Genomic DNA, 21,302 nt, shown 5'->3' on the forward strand with positions numbered 1-21,302 from the left:
ACCCAAACCCTATCCCTATCCCTAACCCTATACCTAACCCTAACCCTAACCCTAACCCTAAAACTAACCCTATCCTTATCCCTATCCCTATCCCTATCCCTATCCCTATCCCTATCCCTATCCCGAACCCTAACCCTAACCCAGCCCTAACTCTATCCCTAACCCTAACTCTATCCCTAACCCTATCCCCAACCCTAACCCTAACCCTAACCCTAACCCTAACCCTAACCCTAACCCTAACCCTAAAACTAACCCTATCCCTATCCCTATCCCTATCCCTATCCCTATCCCTATCCCTATCCCTATCCTAACCCTAACCCTTTCGTTTTGCGAGTTTTTCGTCTTCCGAGGCATTCGTCTTGCGGGGCACCACTGTAACCCTAACCCTAACCCTAACCCTAAAAGTAACCCTACCCCTAACCCCTAACCCTAACCCTAAGCCTAAACCTAAGCCTAAGCCTAAGGCTAAGGCTAAGCCTAAGCCTAAGCCTAAGCCTAACCCTAAGCCTAAGCCTAACCCTAACCCTAACCCTATCCCTATCCCTATCCCTATCCCTAACCCTAACCCTAACCCTATCCCTATCCCTAACCCTAACCGTAACCCTATCCCTAACCCTAACCCTAACCCTATCCCTATCCCTATCCCTAACCCTATCCCTATCCCTAACCCTAACCCTAAAACTAACCCTAACCCTAACCCTATCCCTATCCCTATCCCTATCCCTAACCCTATCCCTATCCCTATCCCTATCCCTAACCCTATCCCTAACCCTATCCCTAACCCTAACCCTAACCCTATCCCTAACCCTATCCCTATCTCTAACCCTATCCCTAACCCTAACCCTAAAACTAACCCTAACCCTAACCCTAAACCTAACCCTAAACCTAACCCTATCCCTAACCCTAACCCTATCCTTATCCCTATCCCTATCCCTAACCCTAACCCTAACCCTAAAACTAACCCTATCCCTATCCCTATCCCGATCCCTAACCCTAACACTATCCCTAACCCTAACTCTATCCCTATCCCTATTCCTATCCCTAACCCTAACCCTAACCCAAACACTAACCCTAACACTATCCCTAACCCTAACTCTATCCCTAACCCTAACTCTATCCCTATCCCTATCCCTAATCCTAACCCTAACCCTAACCCTAACCCTAACCCTTTCGTTTTGCGAGTTTTTCGTCTTCCGAGGCATTCGTCTTGCGGGGCACCACTGTAACCCTAACCCTAACCCTAACCCTAAAAGTAACCCTACCCCTAACCCCTAACCCTAAGCCTAAACCTAAGCCTAAGCCTAAGGCTAAGCCTAAGCCTAACCCTAACCCTAAGCCTAAGCCTAAGTCTAACCCTATCCCTATCCCTATCCCTATCCCTATCCCTATCCCTATCCCTAACCCTAACCCTAACCCTTTCGTTTTGCGAGTTTTTCGTCTTCCGAGGCATTCGTCTTGCGGGGCACCACTGTAACCCTAACCCTAACCCCTAACCCCTAACCCCTAACCCTAAGCCTAAGGCTAAGCCTAAGGCTAAGCCTAAGCCTAAGGCTAACCCTAAGCCTAAACCTAAGCCTAAGCCTAAGCCTATCCCTATCCCTATCCCTAACCCTTTCGTTTTGCGAGTTTTTCGTCTTCCGAGGCATTCATCTTGCGGGGTACCACTGTAACCCTAACCCTAACCTTAACCCTAACCCTAAAAGTAACCCTACCCCTAACCCCTAACCCTAAGCCTAAACCTAAGCCTAAACCTAAGGCTAAGCCTAAGACTAAGACTAAGCCTAAGCCTATCCCTATCCCTATCCCTATCCCTATCCCTAATCCTAACCCTAACCACTGTAACCCTAACCACTGTAACCCTAACCCTAACCTTAACCCTAACCCTAAAAGTAACCCTACCCCTAACCCCTAACCCCTAACCCAAACCCTAACCTTAAACATAAGCCTAAGCCTAAGTCTAAGTCTAACCCTAACCCTATCCCTATCCCTATCCCTATCCCTATCCCTATCCCTAACCCTAATCCTAATCCTAACCCTAACCCTAACCCTTTCGTTTTGCGAGTTTTTCGTCTTCCGAGGCATTCGTCTTGCGGGGCACCACTGTAACCCTAACCCTAACCTTAACCCTAACCCTAAATGTAACCCTACCCCTAACCCCTAACCCTAACCCTAACCCTAACCCTAACCCTAACCCTAACCCTACCCCTACCCCTACCACTAACCCTAACCCTAAACATAAACATAACCCTAACCCTAACCCTAGCACTAACCCTACCCCTACCCCTAACCCTAACGCTATCCCTAACCCTATCCCTAACCCTAACCTTAAAACTAACCCTAACCCTAACCCTAACCCTAACCTTAAAACTAACCCTATCCCTAACCCTGCCAGAAATTCCGTCTGCGCATGTCTGTGGTGCTGCAAAATGCTTCTGCGCATGCCCAGATGCTGAAAATCACACCTGCACAGAAGCCATTTCTGGCACTGCGGACATGCGCAGAAGCGATTTCCCGCGTCTGGGCATGCGCAAACAAACAAACCAACTTATAATAATTCCACTTTTGTTAACATTGTTGAATGACTTCCTTGAATCCCCCTAGCTGAGTTTCCATATACTCCATTGTAGCGGTTTTCCAAAACTTTTTTCACATAAAATTTACTTAGTCAATTTACATCTTTCTTTCTTTTCATTTTAACATTAACATAGTAATTTACAACATCGGTTGGTTTGGGGTTGCTTTGGGGGCCGGTTAAACTGCCTTCGTGGGCCGCTTCTGGCCCATGGGCCTTAAGTTGTCGACGTTGGGTGCAGGGGTCAGAGTGTTGGCCCAGGACCTGGAAGAGACCAGGGTTCGAATTCCCACTCAGCCAGGAAGCCCCCCGGGGTGACATTGGGGGCCAGTCACTGCCTCTCAGCTTGACCTCCCTCACAGGGACCAAATGAGGAGGGGGAGAATCCAGACAAGTGGCATATGAATGCAATACATTAAAAATAAATAAATCCCCTCTCCACCTCTCACTCTCAGCCTCTCCACTTCTTCCCTTGGGACTTCGATCTGGTCTGGAGCATCTTGGTTCAGCATCATGTACGCAGCGCCATCAGCTGTTGCTCGGTCGAGAGACACACGTCGCACTTCTACTCCTGGGGAGCAAAGGGTCAAGGTAGTGTCATCTTAGAAGATACTGGGTCTGACCTGTTCAGCAGCCAAAGAGACCACCCATTTAAAAGACAGTTGGAGAGGCTCACCTTCAAAGCTCATGAGAAAGGAAAGATCACAAGTGGAAATGCAGGAGAAGAGAGTGTGATAGGAAAGCGGATGTGGAAGCCATTTCCCCTCAAAGGAATTCCACGGGCATTTGGACCCAGAAAAAGTGGAGCCTATATTAGGGACGCGGGTGGCGCTGTGGGTTCAGCCACAGAGCCTAGGACTTGCCAATCAGAAGGTCAGCGGTTTGAATTCCCGTGATGGGGTGAGCTCCCGTTGCTCGGTCCCTGCTCCTGCCAACCTAGCAGTTTGGAAGCACGTCAAAGTGCAAGTAGATAAATAGGTACCACTCTGGCGGGAAGGTAAACGGCATTTCCGTGCGCTGCTCTGGTTCGCCAGAAGCGGCTTAGTCATGCTGGCCACATGACCCGGAAGCTGTATGCCGGCTCCCTCGGCCAATAAAGCGAGATGAGCGCCACAACCCCAGAGTCGGTCACGACTGGACCTAATGGTCCTTTACCTTTTTAAGAGCATATATCTAACCGTCAAGTAAGACTCAGGTGGCAGCAGTTGCAGCAAGGAAGGGGAGGTGAGAGGCTCTCCTGAATACAACCCCTTCGCCACACAAGAGTGCCACTCCTTTCTCACTTAAAAACATCTCTGCACATCTATGAGCAGGGACAATGTGTCTACATGTGTGGGCCCAATAACGCTTAGCCCCATAACAAATTTAGAAATTAAGTAGTACCAGATGACATAAGTTTTTTTTTCCAATTCCTGCATTGTTAGTCTAACAGTGGGGGGGGGGGGACAGAATTCTGCTCAATATTTCACTTGGTAGGTCTGCTCTTGCAAAGTAGCCTTGCTTTGTACTCGAGATCTCTTCTTCCCACTGACCACCCCCCCATCCACTTGATAAATAATTGGGGCAAAAATATGTTCCTGCTGTGACTTAGCCTCAGAAAAATGCTCGCTTGCGGAGGAAAAACTTTCCTCTTTTTGTGAAGATAAGCAAGTTATGCACTGTGCCCTTGAATATGATCTGCGCATTTTTTTATCTGCAATCAGTGTCATTTTCTTATCATAGCTCAAGATAAATTGCAAAACCAAAGAACTCAGTATCTCCTCTTCCACATGGCGCCCTCTTGTGGCACCTGCGTCAAACGTCACCATCCTGGCTGATCTCCAAAACGTTGTTGGACTACAACTCCCATTGGCCATGCTGGCTGGAGCTGATGGGACTTGTAGTCTAAAACACTTAAGAGGGTGTTAAATAGGAGGCCATTTGTGGCTGCAGATCATTGCTGTCACCCAGCTCTAACCTGCAGGCTGAAAATGGCCTGTTACAATAGCCTGAAATCTTGACTCTTAAGAAATCGCAGCCTGCATGAGAAGAGGCTGAGAAGAGCTGTTCTTTGGCTGCTGGGTCAGGCCAAAGGCACAGGGGCCTACTCCTAGGGGCCATGGGGGCTTCGGCCCCCACAATAAAATATTTGAGGGGCCAGGCCTCCACAAAGTGGATGGACATTCCCATTCAAATGGTGTGTGCACACTGCATCATGTGATCAGTTATGCAAGGTGGGGCTTACCTGGCGCCCCACAATATTTTATTCAAGTTGGCACCCCCTGGCCAGTGGTCCATCTAGCCCTGTTCCCACAGCGACCAATCAGATGCCCCAGTGAGGAACACTCGAGCAGGATCCGAGCACCAGAGCAGTGTGTGTGAGAGTGTGCAGGAACTAACCTACCGCACAAAGGCAATTATTTATAGTAGTTGCTCCACCTACGCTACTGTCATGTGGCCCTCAGAAGGCTAACCAGAAGGAATGTTGGCCCCCGGGCTGAAAAAGCTCCCTCATTCCTGCAGCAATAGGGAAATGTGACTTACATGCCTTCATGTAAGATTTAGGTTTGGTGAGGCCCTCAGCTCCTGAAGGTAATGGGGCCCTTGATATGTCCAGCTGTCCTTTGTCAACAACAAATTGTTGCTGCTTTTTTGTGTTGAATATATGCTATATGGTAATTTATGGACCTAATAGGTATCTCAAGCCATTTGCACATAACAAAATATGTATTTTATCAAAGTAATGGTTGAATTGAAATACAATTAATAAAAAGTATATTAATAGTGAAATACAATTAAGAAGAAGTATATTAATAGTGAAATAATTATTAAGCTCTAACTGTATGTAGGTTTTATTTTACTTGTTTTTTATCTCATATTTTGGAAATGTACATCCAGGTTTTTATTCCCCTTTAAATTTTTTGGGGGCCCCCAACACAGTGGCCTCTGGTTCGCCAGAAGTGGCTTAGTCCTGCTGGCCACATGACCCGGAAGCTGTACACCGGCTCCCTCAGCCAGTAAAGCGAGATGAGTACGGCAACCCCAGAGTCGGCCACGACTGGACCTAATGGTCAGGGGTCCCTTTACCTTTTACCTTTACCTTTACTCTACACAGTACTGTGGGGGATGCACCACAGATTTGAGCAACAGCATTAGGATATTCACAGTTTTATTTTCAATTCCTTTCCTACTGAATTTCAGGCATCACATTTGCTTTGACAATTCCCCAGGCTCTTCCTCCCCCTCCCCCTCGCACCTCAGAACCTTGCTGCTACTCACCAACGTTCTTACTCCGGATGGTGACTTTGGGCCTCTCTGCACTCAGGAGCTGATGGAGGCTGGAAACCATCTTGTCCATGTTTTCCACAACTGTCATGGGTCCATCAAGGATCTGAGGAGCACAGGAGCAGCTGCCCAAACCTTATCATCATCATCAACAACCAACTTTGCCCATGGGCTTCCCTGGCCCTCCTCCCGCAGGGAACGCAAGACCTACACTGGCTCCCAGTACTTTTCCGAGCACAATTCAAAGTGCTGGTGTTGACCTTTAAAGCCCTAAACGGCCTTGGCCCAGTATACCTGAAGGAGCATCTCCACCTCCATCATTCTGCCCGGACATTGAGGTCCAGCTCCGAGGGCCTTCTGGCAGTTCCCTCACTGCGAGAAGCCAAGTTACAGGGAACCAGGCAGAGGGCCTTCTCAGTAGTGGTACCCGCCCTGTGGAACGCCCTCCCACCAGATGTCAAAGAGAAGAACAACTACCAGACTTTTAGAAGACATCTGAAGGCAGCCCTGTTTAGGGAAGCTTTTAATGTTTGATGCATTACTGTATTTTAATATTTTGTTGGAAGCAAATAAATTATTATTATTATTATTATTATTATTATTTGTACCCCAGCCACTCTGGGCAGCTTCCAACAAAGATGGGCTGCCTTATTATTATTATTATTATTATTATTATTATTATTGCACTCTTCCAGTCTCTGAGGGGCTGCCCCATGGAAGAGAGCAAAGGCTGCTTAATGCATTGTAGGGGGTTGGAACTAAATGGCCCCTGGGGTCCCTTCCAACTGTACAATCCAAGGGTTCTATGATTCTATGACTTCTCTGCTGCTTAAGCTACTGGAGGGTAGATTTCGGTCAAAGATTAGGGAAGCTTCTTGATAGCAGGGAGGGTTTTAGAATGGAGCCAGTCACACAGAGGGGGTGGTACGAGGCATCAGATAATGAAGTCAATGAACATGATTGGTATTCGCCTTTGTTGTGTTCAGCCTGCCAATGATATGAAACCAATTGGGATTCCTCCATTGTGGGGGTTGGACTAGATGACCCTGAGGATCCCTTCCAACTCTGCAGTACTTTGATTCTATGAACTGCCCTTCCAAACTAAATTGCGTTTCCTTTGCATTGAAATGGATGTTGTGAAATAATGTAGTAAATCATGTAATAAAGTACATATTTAGTTGTGTAAAATTCTGCCACAGCAGACAGTGGGATTGACAACTTAGATTTTTGCCAGAAGCCTAACTGCAGCGAGCATAGGTGTGATGCAACTCATTTAATTAAGGTGTGTACCCAGGGATATTTATTTCTTTATCTGTTTCTACCTGTGCCTGGCGTGCTCTGGCGTGCTCTGGTCCATGGGGTCACAAAGAGTTGGACACGACTAAATGACTAAACAACAACAAATATTTCTACCTTCCTGAAAATCTTCCAGCAGAGGCCGGACAGCCATCTAGTGTTTGTTTATTTATTGTGTTTCTATCCCACCTTCCCCCACCCCCCAAAAAACCCTCTAAGTTGCTCCAGGTATCCCCTCCGTGTTTAACCCCCCCAACAACTGCCCTGTGAGGTCAGTGGGACTACGATACGATACATTATCTTTATTGTCATTGTCCCATACAGAACAATGAAATTGAAAAATCTACATAAGACATTCAAAAACCCCTAAAAACTCTGAAACCCCATTTTAAAATACAATATACTCCTATCAAGACTCCTTATACTGCGTATAAAACCAGAATTGCATTTGGGTAGAAACTGTTTCTCAGGCGGCTAGTCCTGGTCTTTATAACCCAGAAGGCAGAAGCTGAAAGAGATCATTTCCAGGGTGTGCACAATCCTGCGCTATCTCTGCAGCTTTCTTATGACACCTGGAAGCATAGATTTGATCCAAGGTGGGAAGAGGGCACCCAATTATTCTCCCTGCAGTCTTTACAACCCTGGACAGCACTGTTTTTCCCCTGACCATGCAGCTCCCAAACCACACACACAGACCATAAGTTAATACACTCTCCACAGTACAATGGTAAAATGCCATCAACATTACTAAGAGGCCTGCATTGCCTTCCAAGGTCACCTCTGTCACCTTCATGGCCCTAGGGTCTCCCGTGGGTCCTGGTCTGACCACATACTCTCAAGGACGGAAAGGGATGGTGGACTATCAGGGCTGCTTCAGCTTTCTGGATTTCCTGCCTCAAATATTGGGGCTCACCAGACCCGCCCCCCCTTACTTCTAGGAAGCCATGATTTTACCGGCTTTATTTCGGACCACTCCTCAGCGTTCTGCTCCTCTAGGATTGCTCCGGCAACTGCCACGTAGTGCTGCCCCAGCTGCTCCAGCGTTGCCAGTTCCTGCGGCTCATTGGCATCTAAGTCTGAGACCTCCTTCAGCAGCTGCAAGATGCCCAGAAGAGCAGCTGCCTCCAGAGATGGAGGCTCCGCGTCCATCAGGACCGTCTCCACCACCCCTAGGTAACCAGCGGCTACTGAAACGTCCACGCCTCGGGCTTCTGACTGGAAGACACTCTCGGGAATCTGTAGCCAGAAACAAGACCCCCAGGTTAGAGAAGGGGGACTACCATATTTTTTGCTCTATAAGACTCACTTTTTCCCTCCTAAAAAGTAAGGGGAAATGTGTGTGCGTCTTATGGAGCGAATGCAGGCTGTGCAGCTATCACAGAAGCCAGAACAGCAAGAGGGATTGCTGCTTTCACTGCGCAGTGATCCCTCTTGCTGTTCTGGCTTCTGAGATTCAGAATATTTTTTTTCCTTGTTTTCCTCCTCCAAAAACTAGGTGCGTCTTGTGGTCTGGTGCGTCTTATAGAGCGAAAAATACGGTAAATGGGGGCAGGGTGGGTGAAGGGGTTTGTGTGTGCCTCCCCTTTTGGAAAAATCCACTAAGATGTGTGTGATCTGCACACAGGTCTGTCTTAAGCATATGCGGTGCCAGGGTGCAAAGATCCACCTGGTGTCCGCCCCCCAGGTTGCCCAGTCCCAGGCGCGCAGGAGGGCAGAGCTGGCCAGCCACCTCAGCATCTCGCTGGCTCAGTCGCCCCACACTCACGGAACAAAGCCGCCTGCGGCAGAAGAGCCCACGGCGTCGCTCCAACTGACGGGCGGGTTCTTCCCTGGACTCAACTCTCGGGCCCCAGGACTCCCAGCTTAGTGCCCCTGAGAGCCCAGCGCCCAGGTGCCCCACATCCTAGCACCTATGGGTAAGACGGCCCTGTCTGCACAAAGCCGTTTTTGAAGTATTTTTTAGTAGCAGTGTGTCCAAAATCTGTTATATGGGGACTTTGGGTTGGGAGTAGCACACAAGCTGAAGGCACTTTAGGGGAAAGTGTGTGGGGAAGCAACAAATCCAGGGGGTGGGAGGAAAGAGGTGCAGTGTGGAGAGGTGAGATGAGAAGATGCGCCAATAGATGCCTGTGCCCCACAACCAGACTCACGTGTTCCCAGAGCTGTGGCTCAGTGAAAGAGCCCTGGCTTTGGGTGAGGAAGGTTCCAGATTCAGTCCCACCCCCTATCGACATCTCCAGGTAGAGCTACGAATGGCCCCTACCAGAAATCATCCTGAAGGTGGGAATGTAAGAAAGTAAAAAACTTCTGGGAAATGATATATAATGAGATGAAAAAGATGTTGAAATATACATTCTTAAAAAAACCAGAAGCATTTTTACTTGGTATTATAGGTGAGGATATTAATAGACAAGATGTTAAATTGTTCTTATATGCAACAACAGTGGCAAGAGTATTGTTAGCCCAGAAATGGAAGCAAGAAGAAATTCTGACAAAAGAAGAATGGCAGACGAAATTAATGGACTACACGGAATTGGACAAAATGACAGGAAGGATTCGAAACCTGCAGGACCAGAGATTTACAGAAGATTGGAAGAAATATACGAACTACTTGAAGAGCCACTGTAATCAACAAATTACGCTAGTTTTGTAAGGAGAAAACGGCTGAGAAAAGGCTCCAGCGCCCATGAGGCCTGGCCAGCAACACAGTGACGCTGGGCCGCAGGTGGAAGCCCTCAGGCGTCTGGGATGAGGCCAATGCTTTACTCACCACTGTCGCATTCGCTCGCGCATTAACCTGAGCTATGAGCTGTGGGACAGGTTTCGACTGTGTTTTCCTCAACTGCAAATAAAGATCTGAGGGGGAAACAACAGACATGCAATGGAAGGTTGTGTTAGAATTCCAGCTCCCTGATTGCAGTCATGGGATTGTTGTCTATGTTTTGACTCCACAGAGTGGGAAGTGACGGCGACAGGATGTTTGTGTTCCTGTGTTCCGTGAAGTGGGACTATTGTCCTTTGTTCTTTTTCTCTTTGCTGTCTGATGCTCGAGAGAGAGAGAGCCATGTTGCAGTGCTCCGTGTGTGTGTTGATATGTAAATAAAGCCGATTAGCCAAAATGCTGAGTTGCTAAGGTCTGTCACGCAAGCTGCGCAAATTCCGCGGATCCCTAAGTCTGCCGGTGTCGCTTGGCATCGGTCGCTGTGATGTTCGGGCTGAAGAAAGCTTTTGAAGCTCCCAAACGATTGACCAGGAGGGAGAGAACATGCTAGTCAGGCATGTGTCTCTACCAGGGTCCTACTCGAGTGTAGGCTGAACTCCGGACAGGTTGTGGAAGGTGGTTTACAAAGTTAGTACCTTGCCCATTTCATGGAGCGAGGCAAAAACATTCCTCTTCCACCAGGGCTTTGGCTGATTAAGCCATCTACGACCTTTTAAGTGTGATAGCGGGGGAGGGGTGTTGTTGTTTTGCTATTATGCTATGTAATTTGTGTTTTCATGTTGTAAACTGCCCTTCAGATGCAGGATGGCATATAAATTTTAATAATAATAATAATAATAATAATAATAATTCTTTCCACAGCCTTGCAAGGTAGACAAGGTCAAAAGAGAGCAACTGGCCCAAAGTCACCCAGAGCACTTTGTGGTCAAGGGGGGAGTTGAACCGGTGTCTCTCAAGGCCCCAGTCTCACACTCTGACCACAAATCCAGGCTGAGCCAACAGCTGGAGATACCAAAAGGACTCCTTCTCCCCTGGAAAGCAACCCAGTGATGAAGACCTGCTTCAGAGGCGCAGTTTCCTTGCTGAACAAGGCATGACAGGGCCTTCCCAGTGCTGGCTCCAAAACCTTGGAACTCTCTTCCGGGGGAAGTGGAATTTGATCCCTGGCTCCCAGCCTTGTGGCACTTTGAGACTGAGGAATATGAACGTTTAAATAGATAAATATTCCATTATCATGATCAAATAAACATTCCCATTAATAAAAAGTGGCTTGTGTTTTAATTAACAGGAAGAGGGGGTGAACCACTCTGGTAATTGTAGCTTTGTGAGAGGAATACGGGGGCTCTTAACAACTCTCAGAATTCTCAGTGGACTACAGTTCCCATTATTCTTATTTTTTTTTGGGGGGGGTGCTTTTAATGCACTGTGCAGATGGGACCATACTGACCAAAGTAAGAGTCACACCTGTTGCTCCACCCACCTCCCTCCGGTCCACCGATTGCTGGCACAAAGGAATGGGGAGCGTGGGCCACAGTTTGAGTCTGGAGATAAGGATAGTCAGAACCACCATACCTTTTTTGTAATGGCAGACAAAAGGCAGAAGCTGCAGGCAGGGGGCAGAAGCCAGGCTTCCCTGGGCGACCTGAAACATTCGGCATTCCTCCACAGGCCCTGGGAGAGAATAATAATAATAATAATAATAATAATAATAATAATAATTTATTTATATCCCACCCTCCCCAGCCGAAGCCGGGCTCAGAGCGGCTAACAGCAATAAAAGTAACACAGAATTCTAAAACCAATTCATTCCAAAATCAATTCAAAATCAAATTAATGGCAACCATTGGGCTAGAACGAGAGCAACACCCCATGTCTACTAGTTGTTTTGGGAAATTGTTTGTTTGCTTGTTTTCTATAGGTTGGGACACCCCTCGAAGCATTGTCACCAAATTCGGCAGGGGGTTTCCTGAGGGCGGAGTTGCCAACATCTTGGGTTCTAGGTGCCGCTTTGAATCAAGACATCAGACCAAAATGCGACTTTGGCACAAGTTTACCCAATTTTGGTGTCATGGGTCCAGAATCACAAATCACGCTATTTTTAGTTTTAAAATTGCGGGTTTTTTATTCCCTAAAAACTCCCAGGCACTCACAGCCACTAGGTCTTTATAAAGCATCTTACTTCCACCCAGCTCTCCTGTTGATGCCTTTGCTCCATCTCCATGCCTCCCCTCCCCCACTGCCTCCAGGTAAGTGCCGTTGACTCAGTCGTCAGGAGGTCCAGTCGCAGCCATCGCCCCTCCCCACCATCTGCTCCTGATCCACACAGTTTATTCGAAATATACTCTGCCATTTGTGTACTTGCAGGTAGCCAAGTCACACAACCTGATTGCCATGGACATCTTCAAAAGACCCCGGCAGGTATCTACCTACCTATCTCAACAAGCCCATTTTGCAATGGAGACCCAAGAGAGTTCAAAGCCCTTCCAGCCCAAGATGCCTCCTAAACCAGGAAGGAGTACCGGTGGTCCTCCTGTTGGGACTACAACTCCCATCATCACTGGCCACGGTCTGCAGGCCACAGGGATCCCCACCCCTGTCCTGGGGCAGCTTCCTCTCCCGCTCCCATCCAATATAGGCAAATAACCAGCCACACCAACTGAAAACAGGGACATGCAAATCAACCAGCTCATCAAAGACCAGATTCAGACGGCTGGTGCAGTCACAACCCGAGAGCGCTTTACCTGGGCAGGTGAGCTGCACTGTGGCCTGCTGGATGCTCGCTTCCACCTCGAGGATGTCGCTGCTCCAGGCAAACACGAGGCTCTCTTGAACAGGGATGCAGGAGCGCACTTTCTCAATCTGCTCCCTGCTGAGGACTCTCCGCCAAACATGCAAACCAGTGAGGTTCCCACTGAAGGACTCTTTCTCCTTGAAGGCCCCACCCAGGGAATCCTGGTCTTGCCCAATAATGAACATCCCGTGGCCATCCACGGCATGGGAGGCTGAAAGCCTGGTGGCTGAGGCCTTCTCCTTCCCGTCAGCGTGGATGGCCCATGCCCCATTCTGATGCTGCCATGTGACACAGAAGTGGTGCCACTGCCCATCGGCGCGAAAAACGGGCAGGTACGGGGAGTGGTGCCCATGGAGGATGATGGCAAACCGGACGAAGCCATCCTCGTCGACGAAGCCACGCAACTGGAACTCGTTGATGAAAGCCGGGACCGCGTAGGAGAAGACAGTGGAGATCTCCACAGCCTCAGGGTCCCACTGGACGTGGGCGCAGGCACTCACGGCGGGCATCTCTGGGAAGTCAGCTAAGACCTTCACAAACTTGGTGTCCGTTTTGTTCTTGAAGACCAGGATTGGTGCAGAGATGTTTCCTGGGGGTGGGGGAGAGAGATGGGGATGTGACCAAGGACTGTGAGGAGAGAGATTCCATCAGGCAAGGCCTCCTTCCACCTGCCTTGCCCCACCCTCCAACCCTAGGAGTCCTCATAAGGGAGCTGGTCCTGAAGGAAGAACTGTGAGGGGAGAGACTCCATCAGGCAAGGTCTCCTTCCACCTGCCTTGCTCTACCCTCTAGTCTCTGCTTCTCAATGTGTATGGTATTGTTTTATGTACTGTGGCTTGCCGCTGTTTTATTTATTATAGTTTAGATATTATTTATTGCAACTGTTGAGTGGATTTCTGTTTAACTTTTATATGTTGATATTATTATTTAATACAATTCTAATGATTGTTGAATGTTACTTTTTTGATGCAGGTGGCCTATTTTAAAGTTTTGTTTTATCATCACATTTTTGTATTGCATTAGATTGTTATAAGATGTACATTTTTTGTTTCTTCAGCTTGTAAACCGCCTCGAGTATTGTAAGAGAGAAAGACCGTATACAAATTAAAAATGATGATGATGATGATGATGATGACCCAACATTTAAAACAGTTCTGGTTGCCTCACATCAAAAAGCATGTTGTAGAGTTGGGGAAAGTTCAGAAAAGGGCAACCCAAACGCTCTACAGGACGGAGCGATTTCTGTATGAATAAAGGTTGCTGTATTTGGGACTTCTTAGTTTGAGAGAAAAAGCAAGGAAGGGTTATGTTAAGTTGTGGGTGAACATATCAGACGACACAGCGATTCTTCAAACAGCTCTTGTTTATTCACAGGCCAGGACAGAACTGAACTGAAGAGCTCAGTCAGCCTGCTTATATAGAGCTCCAGTACAACGTAACTGTAACAACTTTCTAAAACTATCCAATCACTGAACGTCACTTTCGATCCTTCATTTGCATAACTATCTACAGTATCCCCCTACTGGCCCAGGGTGAGAACTTCAGCACATAACAGGTTACATCATAGGATTATTTTTTTTATATAAAATTATGCATGGCCAGGAGAAAGTGGAGAGAGAGAAAAAATTCTCTTCTCATCACACTGGAACTTGTGGTCATCCAGTGGAGCTGAATGATGGAAGATTCAGGACAGATAAAAGGAAAGCCCTTCTTCTTGCAGCGTAGAGAGTTAAGCTATGGGACTCTGATGGCCACCAACACGGATGACTTTAAAAGAGGATTGGACCAATTCCTGGAGGAGGAGGAGGAAGAGGAGGAGAAGATGGTGGAGGAGGAGGAGAAGGAGGACGAGGAGGACGAGGAGGAGGAAGAGGAGGAGGAGGAGGAGGAGGGGGACGAGGAGGAGAAGGAAGAGGAGGAGGAGGAAGAGGAGGAGGAAGAGGAGGAGAAGATGGTGGAGGAGGAGAAGGAGGAGGAGAAGATGGAGGAGGAGGAGGAGGAGAAGATGGAGGAGAAGGAGGAGGACGAGGAGGACGAGGAGGAGAAGGAGGAGAAGGAGAAGGAGGAGGAAGAGGAGGAGGAGGAAGAGGAGGAGGAAGAGGAGGAGGAGGAGGAGGAAGAGGAGGAGGAAGAGGAGGAGGAGGAGGAGGAAGAGGAGGAGGAAGAGGAGGAGGAGGAAGAGGAGGAGGAAGATAAGGAGGAGGAAGAGGAGGAGGAAGAGGAGGAGGAGGAAGAGGAGGAGGAAGAGGAGGAGGAGGAGGAGGAGGAGGAGGAGGAGGAAGACGAGGAGAAGGAGGAGAGGGCTGTCAATGGCTACTAGCCAGTATGGCTGTGCTCTGGCCTCCACAGTTGGGGGCAGCCATGCTTCTGAATACCAGTTCTTGGAAACCACAGGAGGGGAGGGAGACAGCTCTGGTGCCCATGTCCTTCTCCCTGGTTTCCCACAGGCGTCTAGGTGCACATGGTACTGTGAGAGCCGGTTTGCTGGACCAGGTGGGCCATTTGATTCAATAGTGCAGCGTATCTCTACTCACGCCTCTGCTTCGGCTTCTGCAGGAACACCTCCCGGTCATCCAGCCAGACTGCGCTCTGGACTTGGTAGGACTGCAGCTTCTCCCCAAGAGACACCAGCTCAGATGGCAACCGAGCGAAGCGCTGCTGGCAGTACCCGTCTGCATGCCACCAGTCCTGGAGGATGGGCACGTATTCATACACGTCTCCCAGCATCTCAATGATCTGGGGGACGGAGCCAGGATCTGTAGGGGAACCACATGGAGGGAAAGATAAAGTAGCTGCTGTGACTCCTGCATTGCGGAGGGTTGGACTAAATGACCCTCCAGGTCCCTTCTGATTCTATGATTCTGGGATGGAAGTGAGTTCAACTTCCTCTGCCAAGAAGTCCCTTGGCTGGCATCATTTTATCTTTCATTTTATCCAAAGTGCTTTTACCCTGCTGTTCAGCTGAAAAAACTTCCAGAGTGGCCAACAAATCAAGAAAAAAACAAGATAGTCCCTGCCCTTGAAGCTGTCCCAGAAACTCCAGCGGGTGCAGAATGCTGCAGCGAGGCTCCTCACGGGGTCTCTGCCATGGGAGCATATTCACCCAGTGCTTTTCCAGCTGCACTGGCTCCCGGTGGAGTACAGGGTCAGGTTCAAGGTGCTAGTCTTGACCTTTAAAGCCCTTTGTGGTTTAGGGCCCTCGTATTTACGGGACCGCCTCTCCTGGTATGCCCTGCAGAGGTCCATGAATAACCATAGTTTAGAGGTCCCAGGCCCTAAGGAAGTCAGACTATCCTCCACCAGGGCCAGGGCCTTTTCAGTGATGGCTCTGACCTGGTGGAATGCTCTGTCCCAGGAGACTAGGGCCCTTCAGGATTTAACCTCCTTCCGTCGGGCCTGTAAGACAGAGCTATTCCGCCTGGCTTTCAATTTGAATTCAACCTGATCTTTTATCTCCCTTCTCTTCCCTCCCCCTCCTCTTTTATGAAGATTACCCGTTCTGAGACCCCACAGCTAATTCTCCCCTGGCCTCCTCACTGGCCCAAGTAGGACTAATTCAGCCAGCTAGCCCTGGGGATTATCTAATGTTTATTTCCTCTAAATTTATTTTTGATTTTTGAATTTTATTGTTATCATGTTTTTTATACTGTATTTTATGCTGCTTTTATAATTAAGTGTTTTAAATTTGTTGTTAGCCACCCTGAGCCCAGTTTTTGAACCGGGAAGGGCGGGGTATAAATAATTTAGTATTATTATTATTATTATTATTATTAAAAGGAAAAAAGGGTGAGGAGGGATGAGGAAAACTCAAACTCCAAATTCTTAATGTAATATAAGGACCCGCTTGGATGAAAAGGGACCTTTGGTAGCCCCTGAGAAATAACCTGGAAGTGAGTTTTACATGGCATACAAACCCGGACTTGGTTTTGCCTCTCATGGACGGCACTGTCCATAACACCGGTCTTGAAAGACCTACATTGGCCCCCAGTACATTTCTGAGCACAATTCAAAGTGTTGGTGCTGACCTTTAAAGAGATAAACAACTACCAGACTTTTAGAAGACATCTGAAGGAAGCCCTGTTTAGGGAAACTTTTAATGTTTGATGCATTACTGTATTTTAATATTTTGTTGGAAGCCGCCCAGAGTGGCTGGGGAAGCCCAGCCAGATGGGTGGGGTATAAATAAATTATCATTATTATCATTATTATTATTTACTTTCCTGCTGTGCACAGGCAATGGGGATTCCAGACCCAAATATTATATATAAATAATTAAATAAATGCATTAGTCATTTTTTTTGCCATCGCAATTCAAAGTGATTTACCAGAAAAAAATACCTACCTACCTACATAAAAACTGAGAGTGAGGGATACATTAAGACATCCCACCCATTTTAAATGTTCATAGGTAGTGTTTTTGTCTGGCACCAAAGATATGAAATGAAGGCACCAGGTGAGCTTCCCCAGGCAGAGCATTCCACCTATAGTGAGCCACCACCAAAAAGGCCCTGTTCTCCTGTTGCCACCCTCCAGAGCTCCCATGGAGGTGGCACCTGGAGAAAGGCCTCAGGTGTCCATCACAAGGTTCATACGGGGAGAGGCAGCCCTTGAGGTATTGTGGTCCTGAGTTGGTACTACAGGTCAAGACTATCACTTTGAATTGGGCCCTGGAAACTAACTGGCAGGTGGTGCAGTTGGGCCAGAATTGGTGCCCTGTGCTCAGATTGCCTTGCCCCAGGGAGGAACTTCAGATAAACGCACAGAAGCACAAATCAGGATACTCACCCCTTGCAGTGCGGTTTTCAGCCGGTATGGCAAACGCCAGTGTGCTTCTCGGGAGAAGGCCAACCTGTGAAGGAAACTCAGCTGCTGTGTTTTGGAGCAGGCCTCTCCCAGGTAGGACCAGTACCACCCCCTTCCCCTTGCGAAAGAGACATTGGTGGAGACTTTCCCCCATCCTCTCAGTCATCAGCCAGCAATCTGCGTGGCAAAGGAATGGGTGAGTAGCAATGGCAATTCCCTCCGTCCTTCACTCACTCACTTACTTACGGTACTTACTTACTGCATGTTTGTACCACTTTTTCCTCCAAGGAGCTCAAGGTAATGCATATTACCCAACACTCCTCAGTTCATCTCCACAACAACCCTGAGAGGCAGGTTAGACTGAGAGGCAGGATCTGGCCCAAGGTCGCCAAGTGAGCTGCATGGCGGAGCAGGGGGATTCAAACCTTGGTCTCCCAGGTGATAGTACAAGACTCTAACCATTACAGTGCACTGCCTTATTTGGGGATGGGTAGGAGATTAGCCCCCATCAATATGGTCAATGAAAGTGCTGAAGGAAATGCTTTGAATAAAGTGCCTCTGAGCCAAGTTTCCGTCAGTGGCTTCTAGGTCAATTATCACCAACCTGCTACTGTAAAAGGTTAAAGCTGTGCCAGTTTAACATATATTTAAGCCTTAATATATATTTAAGGGACGCGGGTGGTGCTGTGGGTTAAACCACAGAGCCTAGGGCTTGCTGATCAGAAGGCCGGCGGTTTGAATCCCCGTGACGGGGTGAGCTCCCGTTGCTCGGTCCCTGCTCCTGCCAACCTAGCAGTTCGAAAGCACACTAGTGCAAGTAGATAAATAGGTACCGCTCTGGCGAGAAGGTAAACACCGTTTCCGTGCGCTGCTCTGGTTCGCCAGAAGTGGCTTAGTCATGCTGGCCATGACCTGGAAGCTGTACGCCGGCTCCCTCGGCTTATAGAGCGAGATGAGCGCCGCAACCCCAGAGTCGGCCACGACTGGACCTAATGGTCAGGGGTCCCTTTACCTTTACCCTAAGGTTACCAGACATCCCCGTTTCCCGGAGACAGTCCCCGGATTTACAGATCAGTCCTCATGCAAAATCCATTGAAGTTGAAAAGTCTCCCCGAATTCATTGATAAAAAATCTGATAACCTTACTTTAAGGCTACTTCTCAAATGCCCACTTTGGGCTGCCCATCCACGCACTGCAGAGCCTCTTGTGAGGCACCCCAGCCTCACCCTCCCTCCCTGATGAGCTCTGGGCACCAGGTTGCATCCATGGAGCAGGAATTCAAAGAGCAAACAGGGACCTCACTGACAACCACTGCGGATTGGCTGGCCCAGACAGAGGTTGCCAAGGGTTCAGAGACCAGTCATCTGTCGGTGGAGCCAAAGGCATCTGATTGGTGGCAGCTTTAGACTCTCAATGAGCCCAATCCGCCAGGACTCAGGAAGACAGGAGGTGAGCGCATGGAAAAACAACAGCAGTAATAACTCTTCGTAAGGCCAACCTGCTGACTAACTCAACAAGAATCCTTTAGTCACCTGTTTTTCAAAAGATTAAGGTGGAAATCATAGGCACCAACTTCTAGGGGCCCAGATCTCTTTGCCCACCCCCCCATCAGATTCGAGGAGGGCTCCCCCACTGCCGGAAAGCACCAGGGACATGGCTGCCACTTGGCACTTACTCACACAATCGCCAGCTCCCCCCACCTCTATCCTATCACAGCTCCGCTCTTGATATTTTAGAGGCTGCAGAGGAGGCAGCAGAGGTCCTCTTCATTTCGGTTAGGTCTGCCTGACGCAGAGTTCAAAGTCTCTCTGTATCCTTCCATGACTGTGGTGCAAAAGATGCAGCTTCTCTCCCCAGGCACCGCAATCCTCCTGCAAAATCGCTTCCGCACATCAACTTAAAAACACACACACACTGGCAACATAACACACTTGTTGTTAGTTCCTCTGAACGTCTTTAATTCCAAAAATATTTTAATGCTCTTTTTTCTTTTTGCTGTATTTTGCTTATTTATTTATTACATTAATAAAAAGGTAAAGGGCCCCCTGACCATTAGGTCCAGTCGTGACCGACTCTGGGGTTGCGGTGCTCATCTCGATTTATTGGCCAAGGGAGCTGGCGTACAGCTTCCAGGTCATGTGGCCAGCATGACTAAGCCGCTTCTGCCGAACCAGAGCAGCGCACGGAAACGCCGTTTACCTTCCCACTGGAGCGGTACCTATTTATCTACTTGCACTTTGATGTGCTTTTGAACTGCTAGGTTGGCAGGAGCAGGGACCGAGCAACGGGAGCTCATCCCGTCGCGGGGATTTGAACCGCTGCCCTTCTGATCAGCAAGCCCTAGGCTCCATGGTTCAACCCACAGCGCCACCCGTGTCCCAGTTACATTAATATACCACCTTTATCTGCCAAGGATCTCATGGTTCTCCTCCTCCCCATTTCATCCTCATAATAACCCTGTGAAGCAGGTTAGGCTGAGAGATAGTGAGTGGCCTCCTCTGGCTGGGCGCCCTGCCATCCTGGAATGGGGAACAATAGGCCCAGTGGAACTGTGTGTCTGGCTTTTGGCTGATGCTGGAAGCTGGAGCAACAAAAGACCGTCTCTTGCTCTGGGCTGGACCCAAAGCTGTGACTTAGAAACCTAACTGGAGAATTAGGTTGGGGAATTAACGCGGCAAGCCCCTCCACCCTATACAATAGATTCCCCCAAAGCAGCCAGATGTTTCTCTGCAGCCTCCAAAGCCGCTGTCCACCCTCAAGATGCGATTCAGGTGGAATTGTTTCCTCATGAAACCATCCACTAGTCATCTGCAGTGACTAAGGAAGGCAGCGCCGCAGGTTCCCTCCCCCCGCCTTTCTTTCAGAGATTTATTGCTGCGCTGGTGGGGGCAATGGGATCCGGAGGCCCAGAAGGACAAAAGCAGATGCCCACCAGTCTGAGGGGCAGCACAAACATCCCATCCTCCGGGAGAAGTCTCACTGAAATGGCATTGCTCAAAGGGGAACGTCTCCCTCAAAAGGGGAAGAATGTGGTTTGCCTGTGGGTTGGGGGGAGAAGACACAGCGCCAGCCACCCATCTTTTTCTGAGCTGGCTGCTATTGAGTGGATGGCAAGGGAGGCAACTGTGGGAAAGACAGCTACGGAGGAGACGGGAAATTCTTGGCATTGGCCTTAAGGCATTCAGAAATGTGTGTGTGTGTGTGAGAGAGAGAGAGAGAGAGAGAGAGAGAGAGAGACCATGTTTATCAGATCTCTCACTTGAATCTGAAACTCTCGAGGGACCCTGTTTTCACACTTTTTAAACATTTGTAAACATTTATTTAAATTATGTTTAAATTGGGTGCTATATGACTTTTTGGGATGCGGGTGGTGCTGTGGGTTAAACCACAGAGCCTAGGACTTGCCGATCAGAAGGTCGGCGGTTCAAATCCCCGCGATGGGGTGAGCTCCCGTTGCTCGGTCCCTGCTCCTGCCAACCTAGCAGTTCGAAAGCACATCAAAGTGCAAGTAGATAAATAGGTACCGCTCCAGCCGGAAGGTAAATGGTGTTTCCATGCGCTGCTCTGGTTCACCAGAAGCGGCTTAGTCATGCTGGCCACATGACCCGGAAGCTGTCTGCGGACAAACGCCAGCTCCCTCGGCTTATAGAGCGAGATGAGTGCTTAACCCAAGAGTCATCCGCAACTGGACTTAACGGTCAGAGGTCCCTTTACCTTTACCTTTAAGCCTTAATTGTCACTAATTCTTGCATCTCCTTGCCATTCTGCTCCCCCCATACCGCTTCCCCCGACTGAGATTTCAATTCAGGCACCTGGAAGAGTGAGCTGCAGTCGCAGCAATAAATTTCTTGACC

At 48.6% G+C, this 21,302-nt stretch overlaps 1 protein-coding gene across 5 annotated transcripts in view; it reads right to left on the reverse strand.

The window, feature by feature from the left end:
* ADGRD2 (adhesion G protein-coupled receptor D2) overlaps positions 1 to 17,489 on the reverse strand; it is a 63,660-nt gene extending 46,171 nt beyond the window's left edge. For all 5 annotated transcript variants that reach the window (XM_081024532.1, XM_081024535.1, XM_081024534.1 and 2 more), the window contains exons 1-8: positions 17,431 to 17,489; positions 15,180 to 15,401; positions 12,596 to 13,234; positions 11,427 to 11,525; positions 9,903 to 9,988; positions 8,087 to 8,368; positions 5,831 to 5,942; positions 3,015 to 3,143 (exon numbers count right to left, since the gene is read on the reverse strand). In XM_081024532.1, coding sequence (XP_080880658.1) covers positions 3,015 to 3,143; positions 5,831 to 5,942; positions 8,087 to 8,368; positions 9,903 to 9,988; positions 11,427 to 11,525; positions 12,596 to 13,234; positions 15,180 to 15,372 — 1,540 coding nt within the window. In that variant the 5' untranslated portion in view covers positions 15,373 to 15,401; positions 17,431 to 17,489. The remainder of the gene's footprint in view (positions 1 to 3,014; positions 3,144 to 5,830; positions 5,943 to 8,086; positions 8,369 to 9,902; positions 9,989 to 11,426; positions 11,526 to 12,595; positions 13,235 to 15,179; positions 15,402 to 17,430) is intronic.
* Positions 17,490 to 21,302: the final 3,813 nt, after the last annotated feature.

This window comes from Podarcis pityusensis (assembly GCF_964106645.2).
Source record: "Podarcis pityusensis genome assembly, contig: HAP1_SCAFFOLD_188, whole genome shotgun sequence".
Classification (NCBI taxonomy): Eukaryota; Metazoa; Chordata; class Lepidosauria; order Squamata; family Lacertidae; genus Podarcis; species Podarcis pityusensis.